The 26644-nt window shown below is 33.6% G+C and overlaps 1 protein-coding gene across 1 annotated transcript; it reads right to left on the reverse strand.

Annotated features, from left to right (window-relative positions):
- Nucleotides 1-7839: 7839 nt before the first annotated feature.
- On the reverse strand, nt 7840-25900 carry LOC134701734 (caspase-3-like). The gene is made up of 4 exons (XM_063562880.1): nt 25710-25900; nt 24076-24160; nt 19569-19859; nt 7840-11431 (listed from the first exon to the last, which is right to left on the reverse strand). The coding sequence occupies exons 1-4, from the start codon at nt 25821-25823 to the stop codon at nt 11208-11210; spliced, it is 714 nt and encodes a 237-aa protein (XP_063418950.1). The 5' UTR covers nt 25824-25900; the 3' UTR covers nt 7840-11207.
- Between the last annotated feature and the right edge of the window lie 744 nt (nt 25901-26644).

The raw sequence follows: 26644 nt of genomic DNA on the forward strand, positions 1-26644 counted from the left end.
ATTTGTATAGTATAGTATTTGTATTGTAGATACTATCACTTCGGGTTATCTGTTCGCCTGTATTTGTATAATATAGTATTTGTATTGTAGATACTAACGCTTCGGGTTATCTGTTCGCTAGTATTTGTATGATATAGTATTTGTATTGTAGATACTATCACTTCGGGTTATCTCTTCGCCTATATTTGTATAATATAGTATTTGTATTGTAGATACTATCGCTTCGGGTTATTTGTTCGCCAGTATTTGTATAACATGGTATTTGTATTGTAGATACTATCGCTTCGGGTTATCTGTTCGCCTATATTTGTATAATATAGTATTTGTATTGTAGATACTATCGCTTCGGGTTATCTGTTCGCCAGTATTTGTATAATATAGTATTTGTATTGTAGATACTAGTTAACGCTTCGGGTTATCTGTTCGCCTATATTTGTATAATGTAGTATTTGTTTTGTAGATACTATCGCTTCGGGTTATCTGTTCGCCTGTATTTGTATAATATAGTATTTGTATTGTAGATACTATAGCTTCGGGTTATCTGTTCGCCTGTATTTTTATAATATAGTATTTGTATTGTAGATACTATCGCTTCGGGTTATCTGTTTGCCTGTATTTGTATTGTAGATACTATCGCTTCAGGTTATCTGTTCGCCTGTATTTGTATAATATAGTATTTGTATTGTAGATACTATCACTTCGGGTTATCTGTTCGCCTGTATGTGTATAATATAGTATTTGTATTGTAGATCCTATCGCTTCGGGTTATCTGTTCGCCTGTATTTGTATAATATAGTATTTGTATTGTAGATGCTATCGCTTTGGGTTATCTGTTCGCCTATATTTGTATAATATATTATTTGTATTGTAGATACTAACGCTTCGGGTTATATGTTCGCCTGTATTTGTATAATATAGTATTTCTATTGTAGATACTATCGCTTCGGGTTATCTGTTCGCCTATATTTGTATAATATATAATTTGTATTGTAGATACTAACGCTTCGGGTTATCTGTTCGCCTGTATTTGTATAATATAGTATTTGTATTGTAGATAATATCGCTTCGGGTTATCTGTTCGCCTGTATTTGTATAATATAGTATTTGTATTGTAGATACTATCGCTTCGGGTTATCTGTTCGCCTATATTTGTATAATATATTATTTGTATTGTAGATACTAACGCTTCGGGTTATATGTTCGCCTGTATTTGTATAATATAGTATTTCTATTGTAGATACTATCGCTTCGGGTTATCTGTTCGCCTATATTTGTATAATATATAATTTGTATTGTAGATACTAACGCTTCGGGTTATCTGTTCGCCTGTATTTGTATAATATAATATTTGTATTGTAGATAATATCGCTTCGGGTTATCTGTTCGCCTATATTTGTATAATATAGTATTTGTATTGTAGATACTATCGCTTCGGGTTATCTGTTCGCCTGTCTTTGTATAATCTAGTATTTGTATTGTAGATAATATAGCTTCGGGTTATCTGTTCGCCTGTATTTGTATAATATAGTATTTGTATTGTAGATACTATCGCTTCGGGTTATCTGTTCGCCAGTATTTGTATAATATAGTATTTGTATTGTAGATACAATCGCTTCGGGTTATCTGTTTGCCTGTATTTGTATTGTAGATACTATCGCTTCAAGTTATCTGTTTGCCTGTATTTGTATAATATAGTATTTGTATTGTAGATACTATCGCTTCCGGTTATCTGTTCGCCTATATTTGTATGATATAGTATTTGTATTGCAGAAACTATCGCTTTGGGTTATCTGTTCGCCTGTATTTGTATAATATAGTATTTGTATTGTAGATACTATCGCTTTTGGTTATCTGATTGCCTGTATTTGTATAATATAGTATTTGTATTGTAGATACTATCGCTTCGGGTTATCTGTTCGCCTTTATTTGTATTGTAGATACTATCGCTTCGGGTTATCTGTTCGCCTTTATTTGTATTGTAGATACTATCGCTTCGGGTTATCTGTTCGCCTTTATTTGTATTGTAGATACTATCGCTTCGGGTTATCTGTTCGCCTGTATTTGTATAATATAGTATTTGTATTGTAGATACTATCGCTTCGGGTTATCTGTTCGCCTTTATTTGTATGGTAGATACTATCGCTTCGGGTTATCTGAACGCCTGTATTTGTATAATATAGTATTTGTATTGTAGATACTATCACTTCGGGTTATCTGTTCGCCTGTATTTTTATAATATAGTATTTGTATTGTAGATACTAACGCTTCGGGTTATCTGTTCGCCTATATTTGTATTTGTATTGTAGATACTATCGCTTTGGGTTTTCTGTTGGCCTGTATTTGTATATTATAGTATTTGTATTGTAGATACTATCGCTTTGGGTTATCAGTTCGCCTGTATTTGTATAATATAGTATTTGTATTGTAGATACTATCACTTCGGGTTATCTGTTTGCCTGTATTTGTATAATATAGTATTTGTCTTGTAGATACTATCGCTTCAGGTTTTCTGTTGGCCTGTATTTGTATAATATAGTATTTGTATTGTAGATACTATCGCTTCGGGTTATCTGTTCGCCTTTATTTGTATGGTAGATACTATCGCTTCGGGTTATCTGAACGCCTGTATTTGTATAATATAGTATTTGTATTGTAGATACTATCACTTCGGGTTATCTGTTCGCCTGTATTTTTATAATATAGTATTTGTATTGTAGATACTAACGCTTCGGGTTATCTGTTCGCCTATATTTGTATAATATAGTATTTGTATTGTAGATACTATCGCTTTGGGTTTTCTGTTGGCCTGTATTTGTATAATATAGTATTTGTATTGTAGATACTATCGCTTCGGGTTATCTGTTAGCCTGTATTTGTATTGTAGATACTATTGCTTCAGGTTTCTGTTTGCCTGTATTTGTATAATATAGTATTTGTATTGTAGATACTATCACTTCGGGTTATCTGTTCGCCTGTATTTGTATAATATAGTATTTGTATTGTAGATACTATCGCTTCCGGTTATCTGTTCGCCTGTATTTGTATAATATAGTATTTGTATTGTAGAAACTATCACTTCGGGTTATCTGTTCGCCTGTATTTGTATAATATAGTATTTGTATTGTAGATACTATCGCTTCGGGTTATCTGTTCGCCTGTATTTGTATAATATAGTATTTGTATTGTAGATACTATCGCTTCGGGTTATCTGTTCGCCTGTATTTGTATAATTTAGTATTTGTATTGTAGATACTATCGCTTCGGGTTATCTGTTCGCCTATATTTGTATAATATAGTATTTGTATTTTAGATACTATCGCTTCGGGTTATCTGTTCGCCTCTATTTTTATAATATAGTATTTGTATCGTAGATACTATCGCTTCGGGTTATCTGTTCGCCTCTATTTGTATAATATAGTATTTGTATTGTAGATACTATCGCTTCGGGTTATCTGATCGCCATTAGTTGTATAACATAGTATTTATATTGTAGATACTATCACTTCGGGTTATCTGTTCGCCTGTATTTGTATAATATAATATTTGTATTGTAGATGCTATCGCTTCGGGTTATCTGTTCGCCTGTATTTGTATGATATAGTATTTGTATTGTAGATACTATCCCTTTGTGTTATCTGTTCGCCTGTATTTGTATAATATAGTATTTGAATTGTAGATAATATCACTTCGGGTTATCTGTTCGACTGTATTTGTATAGTATAGTATTTGTATTTTATAAAATAAAAAGGTGTTTAAAAAAGTCAAAATAACCTTCAATTTGACATTATCAAAATAAGTCAGACAATTGTAATACTAATAAACCATTAATTCTATCGGGTGCAGAAACTATTCCGTCATTTCATAAATGTATGTCCTTTACTGCAACATTGTTTTGGAAAACATTTGTTGAACAGATATATCATGTTATGGATGGGTATTTGCGAAAATTACAAGTCGAGGGACTTAAATTTCCTGAGCCGCTAGGCAAGGGAAATTTTGTCCCAAGACTTGTATTTTTTGCTCCTTATCACTGGAGCATAGTATCATTGGCAGTCATACTTGATCTCCTTACTTTTATATTGATTTCTGTAATGCACTATAAAAGTATGTTGGATAAGAATGGTTCTCTCAGTTTTTTCATTTCGATATTGCCACGGTAATAACTTGACAGTTTGATTTAATGTGTCACTGAAAATCATGCATCGATAACCTGTTCATGTGTACCTTCTTGTGTCACCATGACTATTATGACAGCTCTGAACTTTTGATAGGCTCTGGTATGTAGAAAGAAGAGACAAAATTTGTAATTACAGTAAATATGCTGGAAAGTGTTCGGGACATCGTTCAGAAAGACGGCTGAGTTTGCAAAGGTGTTCGAGGGTCCACCGGACGTCGTCCAGAAGGAAGGCTTTATTTGCAAGGTGGTACAGTGTTCATTGAACATCGTTCAGAAGGAAAACCGATTTTGTAAAGGTGCTGCAGGGTTCATTGAACATCGTTCAGATAGAAGGCATGATATGCAAAGGTGCTACAGGGTTAATTGGATATCGAGTTTGCAAGGATGATACGGGGTTCACAGGACACCGTTCAGAATGACGGCATAGTTTGCAAAGGTGCTACAGGGTTCACTGGACATTCTTCAGAAGGACGGCAGAGTTTGCGAGGTGCTACAGGTTTCACTGGACTTGTTAATAAGTAAGGCAGAGTTTGCAAAGGTGCTACAGGGTTCACTGGACATTCTTCAGAAGGACGGCAGAGTTTGCGAGGTGCTACAGGTTTCACTGGACTTGTTAATAAGTAAGGCAGAGTTTGCAAAGGTACTACAGGGTTCACTGGATATTGTTCAGAAGGACGGCAGAGTTTGCAAAGGTACTACAGGGTTCTCAGAACATCGTCCATAAGTAAGGCAGAGTTTGCAAAGGTACTACAGGGTTCACTGGATATTGTTCAGAAGGACGGCAGAGTTTGCAAAGGTACTACAGGGTTCTCAGAACATCGTCCATAAGTAAGGCAGAGTTTGCAAAGGTACTACAGGGTTCACTGGATATTGTTCAGAAGGACGGCAGAGTTTGCAAAGGTACTACAGGGTTCTCAGAACATCGTCCATAAGGGCGGCAGAGTTTGTAAAGGTGCTACAGGGTTCTAAGAACATCGTCCATAAGTAAGGCAGAGTTTGCAAAGGTACTACAGGGTTCTCAGAACATCGTCCATAAGTAAGGCAGAGTTTGCAAAGGTACTACAGGGTTCTCAGAACATCGTCCATAAGTAAGGCAGAGTTTACAAAGGTACTACAGGGTTCTCAGAACATCGTCCATAAGTAAGGCAGAGTTTGCAAAGGTACTACAGGGTTCTCAGAACATCGTTCAGAAGGACGGCAGAGTTTGCAAAGGTACTACAGGGTTCTCAGAACATCGTTCAGAAGGACGGCAGAGTTTGCAAAGGTGCTACAGGGTTCTCAGAACATCGTCCATAAGGGCGGCAGAGTTTGTAAAGGTGCTACAGGGTTCTCAGAACATCGTTCATAAGGGCGGCAGAGTTTGTAAAGGTGCTACAGGGTTCTCAGAACATCGTCCATAAGTAAGGCAGAGTTTGCAAAGGTACTACAGGGTTCACTGGATATTGTTCAGAAGGACGGCAGAGTTTGCAAAGGTACTACAGGGTTCTCAGAACATCGTCCATAAGTAAGGCAGAGTTTGCAAAGGTACTACAGGGTTCTCAGAACATCGTCCATAAGTAAGGCAGAGTTTGCAAAGGTACTACAGGGTTCTCAGAACATCGTCCATAAGTAAGGCATAGTTTGCAAAGGTACTACAGGGTTCTCAGAACATCGTCCATAAGTAAGGCAGAGTTTGCAAAGGTACTACAGGGTTCTCAGAACATCGTCCATAAGTAAGGCATAGTTTGCAAAGGTACTACAGGGTTCTCAGAACATCGTCCATAAGTAAGGCAGAGTTTGCAAAGGTACTACAGGGTTCTCAGAACATCGTCCATCAGTAAGGCAGAGTTTGCAAAGGTACTACAGGGTTCTCAGAACATCGTCCATAAGTAAGGCAGAGTTTGCAAAGGTACTACAGGGTTCACTGGATATTGTTTAGAGGGATGACAGAGTTTACAGAGGAGCAGCAGGATGCACTTGACATTGTCTAGAAGGATGAACTAGTTTGAAAATATGTTTTATGGTTCACTTGGGGTCCTACTAAAATGCGCCTGGGAGCGCCGGGGTGAAGAAAAAGCGCCCGTGGAAAAGAAAAAGCGCCCGGGGAATATATAAAAAATATTTTATTGGCATGAGACAACTTTATTTCGATGAAATCGGTTAAGAACATTGATTTTTTTTTAATTTTAGACAAGTTATTTGCAAATTCAGATAATAAACATTTATTTGTAATACAGCACAAAAACAAGTATGAATATTTCAATTTTAACAATAATATATGAATACTGTTTGGAGAGACAAACACTTCTGGATCACAGTTAATGCGGAAGATTTATAAAATGTAAGACGTCAAAAGAAATGTTTTTAAAAAACGATATCAAAATGAAAAATGTAAAAAAACACTTAAATTCAAGTCACAGATAAATATTAATTTAATCAAAATTAAGAGTTACACATATACTAAATCAGCAAATAAAGCAGTACTATACATGTACCGTAGTTAAAACATGGGGATAAAGAGCAGGAGTTTGGTGTAAATTGAAAACTTTGCATTAAAACCCTGATAAGCATAGCCATTGGAGCAGTTTAAGCTTTATAAAAAGATATAAAAAATCTGTATCAGTATCTGAATAAGAAAGTGTTCATCATGCAGTTGCGAGAATATTACACCTCAGGCACTGATTATTTTTAAATATCAAAATATACATTTTGATCGAGGACAATATCGTTCCGCATGATTCTTCTGTATACTCTTATCTATATATTTAAAGAAAAAAAATATTGTTGTAAAATTTTATTCTTAATTATAATTTTCTCCTCCGGGCGCTAATTTCCCTTCTCCGGGCGCTTTTTCTTTTCCCCGGGCGCTCCCGGGCGCTTTTTAGTAGGACCGTTCACTTGATATATTTCAGAAGGAGGTGATAGTTTCAAAGGTCTGACATGGTTCACTGATCATTCGATTCACAATGAGGGTAGTGTTTTTTGTTTTGCTTCACTGAACATTGGTCAAAAAGGAAAAAAAAGGTATAATTAACAAATGTGCTGGATGATTAGACCCAGTAGACGATTTTAATGTAAAGGTCTTTACCAAACTACCGGTCAATTAGTTTGTAAAAGCAGGGTAAATTTCAACAGCATTATGTTCAAATGCTGCATAATTCCGTTAAGTACATCAAACCCTACCGGTCAATTAGTTTTTACAAGCAGGGTAAATTTCGACAGCATTATGTTCAGATGCTGCATAATCCTGTTAAGTACATCAAACCCACATGTAGCAAGTAACATCTTGAGCTGTTGGTTAAATTTCATGAGAACAAAGGTTCCTACATTTGTTTTCATAACAGACCACTGTTGCTTCTCATTTTCTTCCGGGTTCATTATTGTCGTAGATTTTGTTTTAACATGTTCTGAATTTATCCCAATTTTGATAATTACATGTAAGAAAAGTAAAAAAAAATCACGTTGGATCGTCAGGAAAATACAATCAGGATTTTTTAAATATTCTGAATGTGGTTTAGTTGTATGAACAGAAGTATAACAACCAATGTATTACTGATTGCGTATCTACATAAAATAAGAATATTATTTTTCTATACATTTATTTCTCAAGAGAGACTGCTAATGAAATTTCACAAATGATAACATATGATAGTTAAACCAATCACATAAGTCATTATACATATATAAAGTAAAATAACATTACAAAATATATTTTAAAGATATATAAATTGAAAACAGAAGCCTGAATGATTTTAAAATATTGATTGTCTCAATAATGTCAGTGCTAAAATATGTCAGTTATTATATGTACAATGATAGGGATAACATCTGTCAGTTATTATATGTACAATAAAACAAAATGCTAAATTCTGTCAGTTATGTGTACAATCATAGTGATAAAATATGTCAGTTATCTGTTCAATGATAGTACTTTAACATCTCAGTTATATGTACAATGACAGTGCTATATTCTGACTATTTTCTATACAATTATAGTCCTGAAATCTGTCAATCGACCATTTTCGAGTTCATGGATTCCCGTCAAAATTTTGGTTTTAGTTGACATCATTCGTATTGTCACTTCCTTCCAATGTTGAGAGGTTTAACAAATATGATCCTATATATAAATTGCACAAATTGTTCGGCAAATTAAATTCTTATAATTGGTTATCAGAACTGCTGTCATTATGGAATTGTGATTAAAAAACCTTTGGAACAAACATCTTTTTTTTAGTTTTAGCATAAAGACAATCCCAAAGATGCTTGGTGAACTTGATAGTGCAGGGATACAGGCGGTTTCCTCTATCTGGTAAATGACGTTATAAAGGCAAGCATAATTGAAGAACATTTGAAGTGAAGGACATAACTCGAAAGTAGTCTATTGTCTGTTTAATGATAAAAAATGTATACAAAAAGTTACAACAAAATGGGTGATTTTTCTTTCCCTATAAATAATTTTCCTTTTTTGGACGGTGATTTCCTTTGGCAACGTCTTACAGTGTTTATATCTCCCAACTCATTCGTTATGCCCATGCCTGTAGTGTCGTTTTGGATTTCAATGTATTACTAATAAATTATAATGTCAGAGTTTTCGTTACTAAAAACTACTTAAAACCTTTACTAAATTCTTCCATAGATACAAATATTTAGTTTGCACGTTTGGCTATACCTGTAGAATACTTATTTCAAACGGAATAGCAAATCGTAAATTTTACGGTGATGTTGTAAACCGAGCCAGGAAATTTAGAGACGGTCCATGTAAACTTATCAATCCTTTAAATAACTTATTCTGAAAGCTAGGTTACCAATTCCACATTGGAATTAAATCTTTGAATGTTGTTCTTATTGGTATAAATATTTTTTTTTATCAGACATTAAAACCTATATTTTGGCATTGCACAAGATCATATTTTAATTTTTTAAACCAGTAAAATTAAAACCAAACTTAATATTATTGTTATACACATGTTTATGTCACGGTACAATCTGTTGATACTTATATTTTGGCATTGCACAAGGTCATGTTTTTCTCTGACTCTTAATGTCATCTTTACACTAAATTCAGTGGACGTTGGGTGTGTACTGAATGACATTTCAATCTGAGATACATGATTTTTTTTTATTCGTTGCTATTGGCTTTGAACTTACTGTCAGTAACTGGGAAGACTATCAAATCTATAATTATAGAGTCTTTTTTCTCTGCTTGGTATCGATCTGATGACTTGAGACCTCTGATTTTATAGTTTGTTCGTAAGTTGTGATTTAACCCCATTGTCTCAGGTTAGGGGAGGGCTTAGTGCTGTTCAAACATGATTAACCGCGCCACATTCTTTATGTGCTTGTCCCAAATCAGGAGCCTGTAGTTCAGTGGTTGTCGCTGGTTCATTGTCTGTCATATTTGTTTTTCGTAAATTGTTCTGTTATGAATTAGGCTGTTAGTTTTCTCAATTGAAGAGTTTAATATTTTTTATGTCAGGGCCATTGTTGAAGGCCGTGCGGTTGGCTCAAATTGCTTACATCCACTTCATTTGAACTTTGGTGGATAGTTGGCAATTATACCACATCTATTTATTTTTATAGTGATATTGCTAATTTTATAAAATTATTTGTAAATCTGTAAATTCTTTGTACAATAATATATCTAAAATTTGTCAAATAAATGTACAATGACAGTGCTTTAAGTCTGTCAATAATATGTACAATACCATTGTTAAAATATGTCAATTATATGTACAATGAAAGTATTAAAATATGTCAATTATATGTACAATGAAAGTGATAAAATATGTCAATTATATGTACAATGATAGTGTTAAAATATGTCAATTCTATGCACAATAAAAGTGATAAAATATGTCAATTATATTTACAATGATAGTGCTAAATTCAGCCAATTATGTCTACCATGAAACTGCTAAAAAAGGTCAATGCTCTATATAATGATCATACGAAATTGTCAATTCTTTGAACAATGAAAGTGATAAAATCTGTAACCTATCTGAATAAAGATAGTGCTAAAATCTGTAAACTATCTAAACAATGATAGTGCTAAAATATATCAATTTCATGTACAATGATAGTGCTAAAATATCTTAATGTTATGTACAATGATAGTGCTAAAATATCTCAATGATATGTACAATGAGTGTGCTAAAATATTTCAATGATATGTACAATGATAGTGCTAAAATATCTCAATGATATGTACAATGATAGTGCTAAAATATCTCAATGATATGTACAATGATAGTGCTAAAATATCTCAATGATATGTACAATGATAGTGCTAAAATATCTCAATGATATGTACAATGATAGTGCTAAACTATCTCAATGATATGTACAATGATAGTGCTAAAATATCTCAATGATATGTACAATAAGTCTGGTGTGATCTGAACGTTTCATTCATTTGTTAATGAAAAATTCTATGCAAACCAAAAACATGTATCAACAATAATGATTTATTCTTTAATGATGAAAATACTGTATATAAAAAAGATTTCAAAACAAGAATGTGTCCATAGCACACGGATACCCCACTCGCACTATCATTTCCATGTTCAGTGGACTGTGAAATTGGGGTCAAAACTCTTATTTGGTATTAAAATTAAAAAGATCATATAATAGGGAACATATGTACTAAGTTTCAAGTTTATTGGACTTCAACTTCATCAATAACTACCTTGATTAAAAGCTTTAACCTGAAGCAGGACAGATGGACGAACGGACAGACGGACTAATAAAAGAACATTTGATTCAAAACAAAACAAATAAATGAACTATCACTCACAAAAGTTTGTTTTTTTCATAATAACACCACTAATGGCGAAAGGAAAGAAAATAAAACTGGACCTTATGAATAAATTTGAGACGCTATTTTCAATGTTTTATGAATAAACAAAAAGGTTTTATCTATTCATAAAAAAATGACGACTTTAAATCAGTTGCATAAATCCTTGAACTTGGAAAATATATACTTAATTTATGATACTGGTCATAAATGGTTTGATAACAATTTTCCTCCCAAATAAGTTTTATTGAACTGTCATTACAAGAAAAATTCCTTCATAGATGTAGTCTCTAACATTCCCATCTGACATTTTCCTGCCAAGCTTCCAGATTGTGGTGCATATTCTGGATTCATAGCTAATTCATGTCTCACTTTTCTTAATATCTTCTCGATATGTTCATCCTTGTATTTATTCTTGGCAACAGACAAGAAAGCTCTTATGAAAAGTGCTCCTTCATATATATTTCGAATTGATATATATCCTGTAATTTAAAAGAAAAACTGTAACTTTTATAATTAACTAGTTGTTCCAATATTTTGTTAGATGATGGAATTTTAATTTGTTATAGTGAAAAAAGATCTTTCTTACTGACTTAAAAGACTACATCAATCACATACTATGGAAGTGAACATGTATCACTTTACATAAATGAAGTATTTTCCACCGGAATAGAAATAAATGATGCATGCAAAATCTGCTTATTGAGTCAGTAATATCTACCGAAACAATTTGGAAAATTGTAACTCAGACAAGAGTGAACATGTTGAAATGTCTTGCCTTCTTTACTTACCATTGCTTATAATTATGTTTATAGTCCTTAATATAAAGCTCAACTACAACTATCACATAAAATTAACATGATCCAAGAAAATGAGGTCAAGGTCAGATAAACCAAACGAGAAATACATGTACACCTTAAAATCATTCACTACACTATATATTAGGGATGTCAACGAGTACTCCATTATCGCTTGGTAGTACCGAGTATCGAATACCAAAATGATACTCGACTAATCAATTTCTGTTAGAATGTTGTTGCCTGATTAATGAAGATATTTTCTATCAAGAGTGCCTCCTGTGAAATTAAATATTATTCAATATTAAAATTCGAAAGTTTGCGTTTAATTGTCATTTAAAATTCCCTCGAACAGAGGTAGCTAGCTATGAAGAAGAGGACATTTCCAATGCTTACACTTTTAGCTAATCGTGTCTTAGGAATTCCACCACCTCTGTATCGTCAGAACAAATATTTGTTATCAGCAATACTGTTAGTTACGTTACAAAGTCGAGAAATCGACTCGTCCCAGAAAAGTTGAAAAGATAATATTTCTAAATAAAACGTAAATAAAAAATAATTCTTTCAACACTGTGTCGACCCCCAGAGAATGGTTAAAGCCTTTAGTAAGTCATTATTATAACACCTTTGTTGATCACTTAATGTGTTTTTGTACAATTCACAAATACTGTTGTTTGAGTTTACAATTTTGTATAGATGTTTATTAATTAATTGATCAGATAACTGTCAGTTTATATAATTAGTGCATGTAGTAAATGAGCTAATTATGATATACAATTTCTGGGGCTGTTTAATCTGGTCCTTCGTTTATTTATCTAATAATGATATAGAGTTTTACGTCCATTAGACAACGAACAACCAACAATAGGTAACATGGGTATAGTTTTGTGTTTCCATTTTGTAAATATTTTACCGAGCGAATACTTGAGTATCACTCAGTAAATCAAACAAGTACTCGATTAATAAAACTTCACCGAGTTGACATCCCTACTATATCTAGTTGACCTATTGCTTATAGTTTCTAAGAAACAGACTTAACCAAGTAAACTTAACATTCATGATTGACCAATAAACCATGATAAAAGTTCAAAGTCAGATGAACCATGGAAGGCAGAAATGTACACCTTACAATTCTATACATGCATTAAATATAGTTGACCTATTGCGTATAGTATATACAAGAAACAAACGTAACCATGAAAACTTAACATTGAACAATGAACCCCACCAAAATAAGGTCAAGGTCAGATGATACCTGCCAGACAGATATTAACAGCTTACAATCCTTCCCTACACCAAATATACTAGACCTATTGCTTATAGTTTATCATTATTTATATTATTATATAGTTTAAGAAACCAGACCAAAACACAAAAGCTCAACAGTAAGTTGGGAAACGCGAAAATGAGGACAAGGTCGAATAAAACCTGTCAGACTGACATGTACATAATAAATAATGTCCATACACCAAATATAGTTGCCTCATGCATTGCATATAGTATTAGAAAAAAAGAACAAAACTCAACAAAAACTTAACTTTGAAAATTGAACCATGAAAATTAGGTCAAAGTCATATGACACCTGGTAGTTGGATATATATACTTTACAATCAATTCATACACCAAATACATTCTATAGTACACCTATTGCATACAGTATTAGAAAAACCTGACAAAAACCCCAAAACATAACTATAACCACTGAACCATGAAAATGGAGTCAAGGTCAGATGACACTTGCAGTTGGACATTTACACCTTACAACCCTTCCATACACCAACTATACTAGATCTACTGCATATAGTATCTGAGATACGGACTTGACCACTAAAACTTAACCTTGTTCACTGATCCATGAAATGAGGTCAAGGTCAAATGAAAACTGTCTGACGGAAGATGATGACCTTGTAATGTACGAACATACCAAATATAGTTATCCTATTACTCATAATAAAAGAGAAATTAACATTATAAGAAATCTTTTTTCCAAGTAGTCACTGAACTATGAAAATGTGGTCAAGGACAATATACATGTGACAGACGGTAACTTTGTAACATAAAAGAGGGACGAAAGATACCAAAGGGACAGTCAAACTCGTAAATCTAAAACAAACTGACAACGCCATGGCTAAAAATGAAAAAGACAAACAGAAAAACAGAAAAACAATAGTACACATGACACAACATAGAAAACTAAAGAATAAACAACACGAACCCCACCAAAAACTAGGGGTGATCTCAGGTGCTCCGGAAGGGTAAGCAAATCCTGCTCCACATGCGGCACCCGTCGTGTTGCTTATGTGATTACAAATCCGGTAAATAGTCTAATTCGGTAGGTCAAATTCATGAAAGGCAAGGGGATTGTAGTTACGACGTAAGGAACATATCCGATATCATTTGTGAAACGGTTATTCCATAACGGTCAACCAACTCGTGATGGCGTCCGTAAAATTTAAGAAGGGATGATTTCAACTTCACCATTTGGAACATAAGGCATTTATATACAAAGTATGCAGTATCCAGGTCTTCCACCTTCTAAAATATAAAGCTTTTAGAAGCTATTTAATGCCCTCGCCGCCGGATCACTATCCCTATTTCGAGCTTTCCGCGACAAAAGTCGCAGGGTCGACAAAAATCACATTAACTTTCAAAATATTTTGTATTTGTGTATTTAATTATTTAATTACACCTTTTAATGTCCTCTGTAAAATTTATAGTATATTTCACAAAACAAATATTTCCAATGTGGGTATTATATCTCAGATCTGATATAATTCCATTTGAGCGTTTGGCAATAACCTAAGGAATGTTTTGACATTATCATGATTATCCTAAAGCATGCACTGATCAACAAATATCTTGAAGAATAACAAAGACAAAGATCAGCATTGAAACACTGCACTTTTGAAAAAAAAATGTTTTTTTACTAAGTCTTACCTTCAATATTGCAAAATATGATAAAAAAAGTCCATATATCAATGAAAACATCATTGATGTTCATACTGTCCAGTAGTTAAAAAAGAGTCTATACCCAGCTAACGGGTAGAATGAACAAAAAATTACAAATTAGTTTTTACCCAGAATGCCCTAGACAACGATCATTTGCAAACTGTTTTTTTTATTTTTTATGAAATGATAAGACAAATTGTTAACTCCGCTAGAGCATCTTACATAATGTTAAAATTAAACACCATAAGTCTTATAGTCTAGAGGTTATCAGAGAGCAGATCACTGAATTAACAGAGTGTAGTCTAGAAGCTAATATTGGCAGATCACTGTAACAACAGATGGTAGCCTTGAAGCTAAAAGTGAGCAGACCACTCTATCAACAGATGGTAATCTTGAAGTTAAAAGTGGGCAGACCATTCTATCAACAGATGGTAACCTTGAAGCTAAAACTGGGCAGATCACTACATCAACAGATGGTAACATTGAAGTTAAAGTGGGCAGACCATTCTATTAACAGATGTTAGCCTTGAAGTTAAAAGTGAGCAGACAACTTTATAAACAGATGGTAACATCGAAGTTAAAAGCGAGCAGACAACTTTATCAACAGATGGTAGCCTGGAAGTAAAAACTGGGCAGATAACTCTATCAACAGATGGTAGCCTAGAAGTTAAAAGTAAGCAGATCACTCTTTCAACAGATGGTAGCCTAGAAGTGAAAAGTGGGCAGACCACTTTATCAACAGAGTGTAGCCTTGGAGCAAAAAGAGGGCATGACTGTATCAATAGATGGTAGCCTAGAAGTTAAAAATGAGCAGATCACTCTATCAACAGATGATAGCATTGAAGTTAAAATTTGGTAGATCACTCTATCAACAGAGGATTGCATTGAAGTTAAAATTTGGTAGATCACTCTATCAACAGAGGGTAGCCTTGAAGTTAAAGTGAGTAGATCACTCTATCAACAGATGGTAGCCTAGAAGTTAAAGTGGGCAGACCCCTCTATCAACAGATGGTAGCCTTGAAGCTAAAACTGGGCAGATCACTCTTTCAACAGATGGTAGCCTAGAAGTTAAAACTGGGCAGATCACTCTGTCAACAAGTGGTAGCATAGAAGTTAAATGTGAGCAGACCACTCTACCAACAGATGGGAAGTTTGAAGTTGAAAGTGAGCAGATCACTTTATCAACAGATAGTAGCCTTGAAGTTAAAAGTGAACAGGCTACTTTATCAACAAATGTACAGCTTATAGCCATGAGGTTAAAAGTAAGTAGACCACTTTATAAACAGATGGTTGCCTCGAATTTAAAATTAGGCATATCACTCTATCAACAGACGTAGCCTTGGAGTTAAAATTTACAACTTGTGTTAATATGTCTTTTGATTGAGTTAAGCCATTTCAAATGACATTTTATAATGTGTATATTTATGTTGTGATGTTACACTATTGTTTCAGATAAGGGAGATAATTTGGTACCATTAAAACGTTTAAACCCGCTGCAATTGTTTGCACCTGTCCCAAGTCAGGCATCTGATGTTCAATATTTGTCGTTTATTGATGTGGTAGATAAATGTATTTCGTTTTTTATATAGATTAGACCGTTGCCTTTCCCGTTTGAATGGTTTTACACTAGTAATTTTTGGGGCCCTTTATAGCTTGCTGTTCAGTGTGAGCCAAGGCTCCGTGTTAAAGACCATACTTTGACCTATAATGGTTTACTTTTATAAATTTTGACTGATGGAGAGTTGTCTCATTGGCACTGATACCACATGTTCGTATATCTACATCTCTGTTTACAGATGGTAGCCTGAAAGTTAAAACTGAGTAGGTCACTCTATCAACTGATGGGAGCCTTCAAGATAAAAAAAAAAGCAGACCACTCTATCAACAGGTGGTAGCTTGGTAGTTAAAAGTGAGCAAACCGCTCTATCAACAGATGGTATCTTTGAGGTTGAAATTGGCTAGATCACTCTATCAACAGATGCCTAGAAGTCAAATGTGAGCAGACCATTCTATCAACAGATTGTAGCCTTGAAATTAAAAGATGACAGACAACTGTATTAACAGGTGGTAGCCTAGAAATTCAAGTGAGGTGACCACTTTATCAAGAGATGAACAGATGTAGCCTTGGAGTTAAAACGGGGCAGATAACTCTACAAACAGAAGGTAGTATTGAAGTTGAAAGTGAGGAGATCACTTTATCAACAGATGGTAGCCTTGAATCTCAAAGGGAGTAGAGCATTTTATCAACAGATGTGTAGATGGTAGCCTTAAAGTTAAAATCGAGCAGACCACTATATAAACAGATGCTACCCTCGAGTTTAAAATAAGGCATATCACTCGATCAACATATGGTAGTTTTGAAGTTAGAAATGAGCATGTCTCTCTATCGTCAGGATGTACCATTATAAGTTGAAAATTGGCAGATCACTTTATCAACAGATGTAAGCCTTAAAGTTAAAATTTAGTAGACCAATTCATCAAAAGATGAACAGATGTAGCCTTGAAGTTAAAAGTAAGCACATTTCTGTCAACAGATGGTAGCCTGGAAGTTAAAACTGGGCAGATCACTTTATCACCATATGGCAGCCTTGAAAAAAAAAGTGAGCTGACCACTCTATCAACAGATGAACAGATGGTAGCCTAGAAGTTAAAAGTAGGCAGATGACTCTATCAAAAGATGGTAGCAGAGAAGTTTAAAGTGAGCAAATCACTCTATCAACATACAGTAACATAGAAGATAAAAGTGAACAGATCACGCTATTTACAGATAGTAGCATAGAAGTTAAAAGTGAGCAGATCACTCTATCAACAGGTTGTAGCCTTGAAGTTAAAAGTAGGCAGATGACTCTATCAAAAGATGGTAGCAGAGAAGTTTAAAGTGAGCAAATCACTCTATCAACATACAGTAACATAGAAGATAAAAGTGAACAGATCACGCTATTTACAGATAGTAGCATAGAAGTTAAAAGTGAGCAGATCACTCTATCAACAGGTTGTAGCCTTGAAGTTAAAAGTAGGCAGATGGCTCTTTCAAAAGATGGTAGCAGAGAAGTTTAAAGTGAGCAAATCACTCTATCAACATACAGTAACATAGAAGATAAAAGTGAACAGATCACGCTATTTACAGATAGTAGCATAGAAGTTAAAAGTGAGCAGATCACTCTATCAACAGGTTGTAGCCTTGAAGTTAAAAGTAGGCAGATGACTCTATCAAAAGATGGTAGCAGAGAAGTTTAAAGTGAGCAAATCACTCTATCAACATACAGTAACATAGAAGATAAAAGTGAACAGATCACGCTATTTACAGATAGTAGCATAGAAGTTAAAAGTTAGCAGATCACTCTATCAACAGATGGTAGCATAGAAGTTAAAATTTGGCAGATCACTGTATCAACAGATGTAATTCTAGAAGTTAAAACTTGGCAGATCACTCGATCAACAGATCGTAGCCTGAAAGATAAAAGTGAGCAGCCCACTTTATCACTAGATGAACAGATGATAGCCTTGAGGGTAACAGTGAGCAGACCACTATATAAACAGATGGTTGCATTGAATTTAAAATTGGTTAGATCACTCTATCAACAGATGGTAGCCTTGAAGTTAAAACTGGGCAGATCACTCTTTCAACAGATGGTATTCTAGAAGTTAAAACTTGGTAGACCACTCTATCAACAGATGGTAGCCTAGAAGTTAAAACTGGGCAGATCTCTCTGTCAACAAGTGGTAGCATAGAAGTTAAATGTGAGCAGATCACTCTATCAACAGATGGGAAGTTTGAAGTTGAAAGTGAGCAGATCACTTTATCAACAGATAGTAGCCTTAAAGTTAAAAGTGAACTGACTACTTTATCAACAAATGTACAGCTTATAGCCATGAGGTTAAAAGTAAGTAGACCACTTTATAAACAGATGGTTGCCTCAAATTTAAAATTAGGCATATCACTCTATCAACAGACGTAGCCTTGGAGTTAAAAATTAGCACTTGTGTTAATATGTCTTTTGATTGAGTTAAGCCATTTCAAATGACATTTTATAGTGTGTATTTCTATGATGTGATGTTACACTATTGTTTCAGATAAGGGAGATAATTTGGTACCATTAAAACGTTTAAACCCGCTGCAATTGTTTGCACCTGTCCCAAGTCAGGAATCTGATGTTCAATAGTTGTCGTTTGTTGATGTGGTAGATAAATGTATTTCGTTTTTTATATAGATTAGACCGTTGCTTTTCCCGTTTGAATGGTTTTACACTAGTAATTTTTTGGGGCCCTTTATAGCTTGCTGTTCAGTGTGAGCTAAGGATCCGTGTTGAAGACCGTACTTTGAACTATAATGGTTTTCTTTTATAAATTGTGACTGATGGAGAGTTGTCTCATTGGCACTGATACCACATGTTCGTATATCTACATCTCTGTTTACAGATGTTAGCCTGGAAGTTAAAAATGAGCATGCCTCTTTATCACTAGATGAACAGATGATAGCCTTGAGGATAACAGTGAGCAGACCACTATATAAACAGATGGTTGCATTGAATTTAAAATTGGTTAGATCACTCTATCAACAGATGGTAGCCTGGAAGTTTAAAGTGAGCAGACCATTCTATCAACGGATGTTAACATTGAAGCTGAAACTGGGCAGATCACTGTTTTAATAGATGGTAGCTTTGAAGTTAAAACTGGGCAGATCACTGTATCAACAGATGGTAGCCTTGAAGATAAAGTGGACAGATCACTCTTTCAACAGATGGTAACACTGTATCAAGAGATAGTAGCCTTGAAGCTAAAACTGGGCAGATAACTCTAGATCAAAATATAGAAAAGATTTTAAGTCAACTTAAAAATAAACAAAATATTAGTTTAAGATAAGATAGTTTACCTGGTGTTGATGCATATGCTACTATAATGTCAGCATCTGTTGGAACATTTTTTGAAGAAAAACTATGAGCATCAGTACAGAAAACTTCTGATGAGGCAGATGGCTGATCTAGAATTCCTGGTTTAATAACAGAGGTCTCAACAGAACTTCTTCTTTGTCTGTTTCCAGGAAATTCATCACACCTTCCAACATGACCAGTATGGATTTTAGTTCCAAAAAAATCAGACACCACAACCTTTTCCTGCTTTTCTCCTCCACGACAGGCTTGAATGAGAAATAGTTTTGGTTTACCTGAAATTAAATTTAAAAGTTAATAATACTTTACCACCTATGTCCAGAAGTAAATCTGAAGAACAGCAAACAAAAGCAAAAATTCAACAGACAGAAAGAAATTAAACTAGAGGCTCTAAAGAGCCTGTGTCGCTCACCTTGGTATATGTGAATTAAACAAAGGAAGCAGACAGTTCATGACAAAATTGTGTTTAGGTGATTGTGATGTGTTTGTACATCTTACTTTACTGAACATTCTTGCTGCTTACAATTATCTCTATCTATAATGAACTTGTCCGTGTAGTTTCAGTGGAAAATGTTAGTAAAAATTTACAAATTTTATGAAAATTGTTAAAAATTGATTATAAAGGACAATAATTTCTTAGGGGGTCAATTGACCATTTTGGTCATTTTGACTTATTTTTGAGTCTTAAATTGCTGTACATTATTGCTGTTTACAGTTTATCTCTATCTATAATAATATTCAAGATAATAACCAAAAACAGCAAAATTTCCTTTAAATTACCAATTTAGGGGCAGCAACCTAACAACGAGTTGTCCGATTCATCTAAAAATTTCAGGGCAGATAGATCTTGACCAGATAAACAATTTTACTCATTGTCAGATTTGCTCTAAATGCTTTGGTTTTTGAGTAATAACCAAAAACTGCATTTAACCTCCATGTTCTATTTTTAGCCGTGGCGGCCATCTTGGTTGGTTGGCTGGGTCAAAAAACACAATTTTTAAACTAGATACATCAATGATGATTTTGGCCAAGTTTGGATTAATTTGGCCCAGTAGTTTCAGAGGAGAAGATTTTTGTAAAAGATCATGGAGATTTATGAAAAAAGATTAAAAATTGACTATAAAGGGCAATAACACCTAAAGGGGTCAACTGACCATTTTGGTCATGTTGACTTATTTGTAAATCTTACTTTGCTGAACAATTTTGCTGTTTACAATTTATCTCTATCCATAATATATTCAAGATAATATCCAAAAACAGCAAAATTTCCTTAAAATTACCAATTCAGGGGCAGCAACCCAACAACGGGTTGTTCCATTCATCTTAAAATTACAGGGCAGATAGATCTTGACCAGATAAACAATTTTAACCATTGTCAGATTTGCTCTAAATGCTTTGGTTTTTGAGTAATAACCAAAAACTGCATTTAACCTCCATGTTCTATTTTTAGCCGTGGCGGCCATCTTGGTTGGTTGGCTGGGTCAAAAAACACAATTTTTAAACTAGATACATCAATGATGATTTTGGCCAAGTTTGGATTAATTTGGCCCAGTAGTTTCAGAGGAGAAGATTTTTGTAAAAGATCATGGAGATTTATGAAAAAAGATTAAAAATTGACTATAAAGGGCAATAACACCTAAAGGGGTCAACTGACCATTTTGGTTATGTTGACTTATTTGTAAATCTTACTTTGCTGAACATTATTGCTGTTTACAGTTTAACTCCACCTATAATAATATTCAAGATAATAACCAAAAACAGTAAAATTTCCTTAAAATTATCAATTTAGGGGCAGCAACCCTACAATGGGTTGTCTGATTCATCTAAAAATTTCAGGGCAGATAGATCTTGGCCAGATAAACAATTTTACCCCGTCAGATATGCTCTAAATGCTTTGGTTTTTGAGTTATAAGCCAAAAACTGCATTTTACCCCTATGTTCTATTTTTTGCCATGGCGGCCATCTTGGTTGGTTGGCCGGGTAAACAAACACAAATTTTAAACTAGATACATCAATGATGATTGTGGCCAAATTTGGTTTAATTTGGCCCAGTAGTTTCAGGAGAATATTTTTGTAAAAGTTAACGACGACGGATGCAGGACGACGATGACGGACGCTGGACGCCAAGTGATGAGAAAAGCTTACTTGGCCTTTTGGCCAGGTGAGCTAAAAAGAAGTATACACATAACAAGCACCTAAGACCAAAGCTTTTAAAATACCAAGTCCTAAACAGAAATCAAAACATAACTTGAGACATTAATTGTCAAAATGAGTTGTATGGAAGGTCGTTCACATTATCCCAACCAGTTTCACTAATCATAGATTGATTATTCATTATACAATACTTCAATGAAACTTGTCACTAGTAGTAATATTCCAACCAGTTTTACTCCTCATACATGTAACCATTCGTGATACAATACTTTAATGAAACTTGTCACTAGTAATAATATTCCAACCAGTTTTACTCCACATACATGTAACCATTCGTGATACATTTTGTACAACACTTTGATAAAGTTGTTACTTGTCATGTAACATGTGTAATGTGATGAACATAATTAGTATCTAAGGAAGTAACGTTGACAAAAAAATAAAATTAAATGTGTACCTAAAAAGGTCGTCTGAAAGGACGTAGGTTAAACCATAATTATCTGTTAAATTTTAATTGATTGTTTGAAAATAAAACGGCCTCTGTCAATGTTTTTCATTGTTCCTAAAGTATATTGACATAATCACATTATATGAAAATAATTGAATTAGTTTTTAAACGATACACGCTTGCACTTCTATCTTAATGTTCACTTTGATCGTATTTGTCTAATGTTTGGATCAAAATTGTTTGGGTGGACTTAACTGCCATTTGTTGTCTGAGTGTTTTTCTAGTTTATTCAATGTAATCTTTACCACATTCGAATACTTGCTCATGAATACCATTTGGAGAAGCACAGGTAAATAAGATTTTATTGTAAATTTTGACCTTGTTTACATTGACTTGACAGTTAGTGTTGCTATCCAGCAATTGCAACTCATTCACAATTTTGACCAAATTGCAATTTGTTTTCTTAAACCAAATTGTTCAACTGGTCAGAATATTGAACAAATTGTTCAGCACAAAATGTGAAAGTGCAAGGTGATTAAATAAAACATACTTACAATCCTATAAGACTTTTTTTTTTATCTTTATTATATCCTATAAGACTTTTTTTAATCTTTATTCTATATCCTATAAGACTTTTTTTAATCTTTATTCTATATCCTATAAGACTTTAACTCCACTTTAATGATGTTGTGACCAAATTAGTCCATCAGTTTGCTGAAGGTACTTTTATTTTTTTGAATTGCTATAAAAATGTCCAAACTAAGCTTTCGTAAAGTTTTTCATTCTAAAAGTATTCTATATTCATAAGAATCAAGATATCATTTCAAATAAAACATCATATATACGGTAAAAAATGTGTTAAATAACAATATGCTATTGATAAGTTTCCATGGGGAGATAACCTAAAATATTATTCTTTTGAATAAAGACTTTTTGAAAGAAAAAATGATTATCTCCCCATGGACACTTCCTACAAACATATTGCAATTTTACACATATTTTACTGAATATGAAATGTTTTAATTCACATAATGTCTGATTCTTATAAATATAGAATACTTTTAGAAAGAAAAACTATATGAAAGCTTAGTTTGGACATTTTTATAGCAATGCAAAATCACAACAGTTCCTTCAGCATGGAAATGACTATAATATACCTATACAAACTGATTTTGTCATAACATCATAAAAGTGGAGTTAAAGTCTTATAGAATTGTAAGTATGTTTTATTTTATCACCTTGCACTTCCTCTTCTTGACTGTGGTTTTCTACAGCAGTTAGTTTAAATTTCTGACCAGTTTAACAGTTTGATTTTATAAAACAAATTGCAATTTGGTCAGAATTTTGAATAAGTTGCAATTGGTGGATAGCAACACTAACAGTCAAGTCACTGTAATATTAATCGAAAAGCCACACAACTGCAATAAGGAAGGTAGAAAATTCACAAAATTTTGATGATGACCTTTATGGCAAACTCTGTTGTCAAAGTCAACTATGTAAGTACATGTTCATAATACAGATATCCTATCTAGAACACCGTCTAATGCATTTATAACTGCAGAACAGAAATTAAAATGAATAAACATGATGGAGACAAATCATTGGTTAGGACATAGAAACTTCCGCCAATGATATGAACGGTGTATATCAACCAATTGAGACATCACAACACCAGATATAATTGAGTTAACATAGGATAGATAACATTCAGTATCTCATAGACTGCAGACGGTTGAAGACATTTTCAAAAGTAAGCATCATATGACAAGCTTGTATCAACTGTGATATGATTTCAAAAATCAATTCCAGGATTAGGTGACACATTGATGTACAGGAATGATGGCAAATGACCATTTTCAATTACATTGTAAATAGAGGTTAAAACTTACCATTAAATTTGCCTCCAGTTTTGTTTTTGAATGGCTGTTTTATTTCTTCCACTGTGATTAATCCATTTGTTGTAAGAATTCCATCCTGAAATATTTTATTTTGAAAAATTGGAATATGTATCAATAAATATATATAAAGTAAAATTTCATTAAAAGAACAGTGAAAATGTAAATATCTCCTTGTATGAACTTTTGTTTACACTATCCCCGCTAGTTCTGCTTCTAACGGAAAATATTCATTGTCAACCGTAATAAAATAGTATATGCTTATGGTTGTGAACTGTTTATACTCTTATGGTTGTGGACCGTTATCTATTTCTTGCATGTAAAGATATTTCTCGTATTAAAATGTACGGGGGAGTGTGGTACGAAAACTGTGTTTACTAGACTGGCTAATCCTGCATCATGAAACAATATAACGACATTTCCATTTGCTATTCGTTAGGTCATCAGCTAGGGATTGGTGGCAAGAACTTATATTGTAAACAATTGATAATAAACAGCTGCGCCATGATACTGCTCAAAGCATTGTCCAAAAACTGGAAAATCCCCCCTTTTTATGAATAAAATCACATAATAACTTCTAAATGTCATATCAGAAATTCATGAAAAACTAAAGGGAGGTTATCTTAATAGATATAAACCAGTCACCAAAGTTTCATGATAACTGCTCAAAGCATTGTCCGAAAACTGGAAAATCCCCCCTTTTTTAAACGTAAAATCTAAAAAAAAAATGTAATTTTAATGAGAAAAAAAACTCAAAATTCGGAAACTTGAAATCTAAAATTTATAAAAAAAATGAAAGGGAGCTCACGTCAATAGATATTAACAATTCACCAAAGTTTCATGCGAATTGGTTCAAGCGTTTTTGAGTTATTGCACGACATGTTGACGACGAACAGATGAATGGACAGACGGACAACGGTAAACGTATAAAAATAGACCTATAAAACTTCTTGTTATTCACCATAGTATATAACAAAACATATAAATAAAAGTGCCGGTGGACCTACTTCGACACATGCAATGTATTGATGTACTCATGTAAGGTAACATGTGTATTAAATGTTGAAAAAATTAAAGTTATATTGACAGTTGCTGCACAGCAGATGGGCAATCTCACCATAACAAAAACATTCAAGGGATTGTGTTTTGACAAGTGCGACACAGATGTGACATAGCTTCTAATCAAATCATGTGTTTGTCAACCTATAAAAGTAATGACTTCAAATTTACAATTAGTAATCATTGGTTCAACAACATGTTCTTGGTATACAGAACACTTCATCAGGATAAACTCAAGCCCTAAACTATTACATCATCTGGGTGCATTTATATGCAGGTACTGGTGCAGCTGGAATAAGGTTACACTGTAATGGAAAGAATTACAGTTGGCAATTTGAAAATGGTGGAGAAAAGCTCATACCAGCACTACATTTCTTGTTTTAGGTTTGCTGTGACTATGGATAACTGTCTTATATTGGCGTATATCCATTATTCCTATTGATTGATCAATAAGATTTGGAAAAAAAACAACATCTGTTTTGTCGTTGAATGGATCATGTCTGTATCGAAAAGACAAAACAGTACACAGAGAGCAATGGAGATAATTATTTAGCATTTAAATTCAATACCTTATTTCCATGACTCATAATTACACAGATAAAGGAATGATAATCCTTTGACTTCTCTGTTAAGTATGTTCTGACAATTTCTTGGAAATACTTCATTAACTCCAACTTTGTCATATCTCTTGTTGTACATTCCACCTGATACTTTAGTTCTTCTTTAAAGAAATTTGTGAGATTCTTGCAATCCACATCAGAACCTTGAAAAAAAATTACAAATCATGTTCAACATTAATAATGCAAAAAGACCATGATATCAATGGATAAACATGATAAAGAAATTTAATCAAAATGTATAATAACTTCTTTGGGCGTGCTAGAGAAGTGTGGGAAAAATAAAACGAAATGCATTGAAACCATTTGGGTTACACAGCTACACATGGTACAACCAAAATCACAATATATCATGGATATTTATATTGATTATTAAACAAAAATTTGAGGTCAAGATCAGTTGAATCCCATAAGACAGACATGCACATCATACATACAATCATTATAATAAAATACACCACTGGGAGCAGCTTGATACGACCGCAGATGACGAACCCATAACAGTTGGGGCATGTATGGACACAACATTTAAGGTTAAAATAGCTCTGAATTTGGATTGTAATTGAACATTTGACACAGCATAGGTTTGTGCAAAATAAATTTGGTCAAAGGAGTAAAACATTTGAAACTGGACATTTATGGTCCAATATCCAAAATCTAAAAACATGGTTATGATCAGCATATCAAAGAACCACAAGAGTTCAATTTATTATTAAATCTAATAAAAGTTTATTTTAAGACCCTTGGGACATCATTGTGGACCAATTTGATCACGGAGCCCAAAATACAAAATATGAAAACACGGTTAGAGTCAGCACTTCAAAGAACCCTATATTCAATTTTTGTTGAAATCAAACAAAGTTTAATTTTGGATCCCTATTTGGACC

Source organism: Mytilus trossulus, unplaced genomic scaffold, assembly GCF_036588685.1.
Source record: "Mytilus trossulus isolate FHL-02 unplaced genomic scaffold, PNRI_Mtr1.1.1.hap1 h1tg000262l__unscaffolded, whole genome shotgun sequence".
Taxonomy (NCBI): domain Eukaryota; kingdom Metazoa; phylum Mollusca; class Bivalvia; order Mytilida; family Mytilidae; genus Mytilus; species Mytilus trossulus.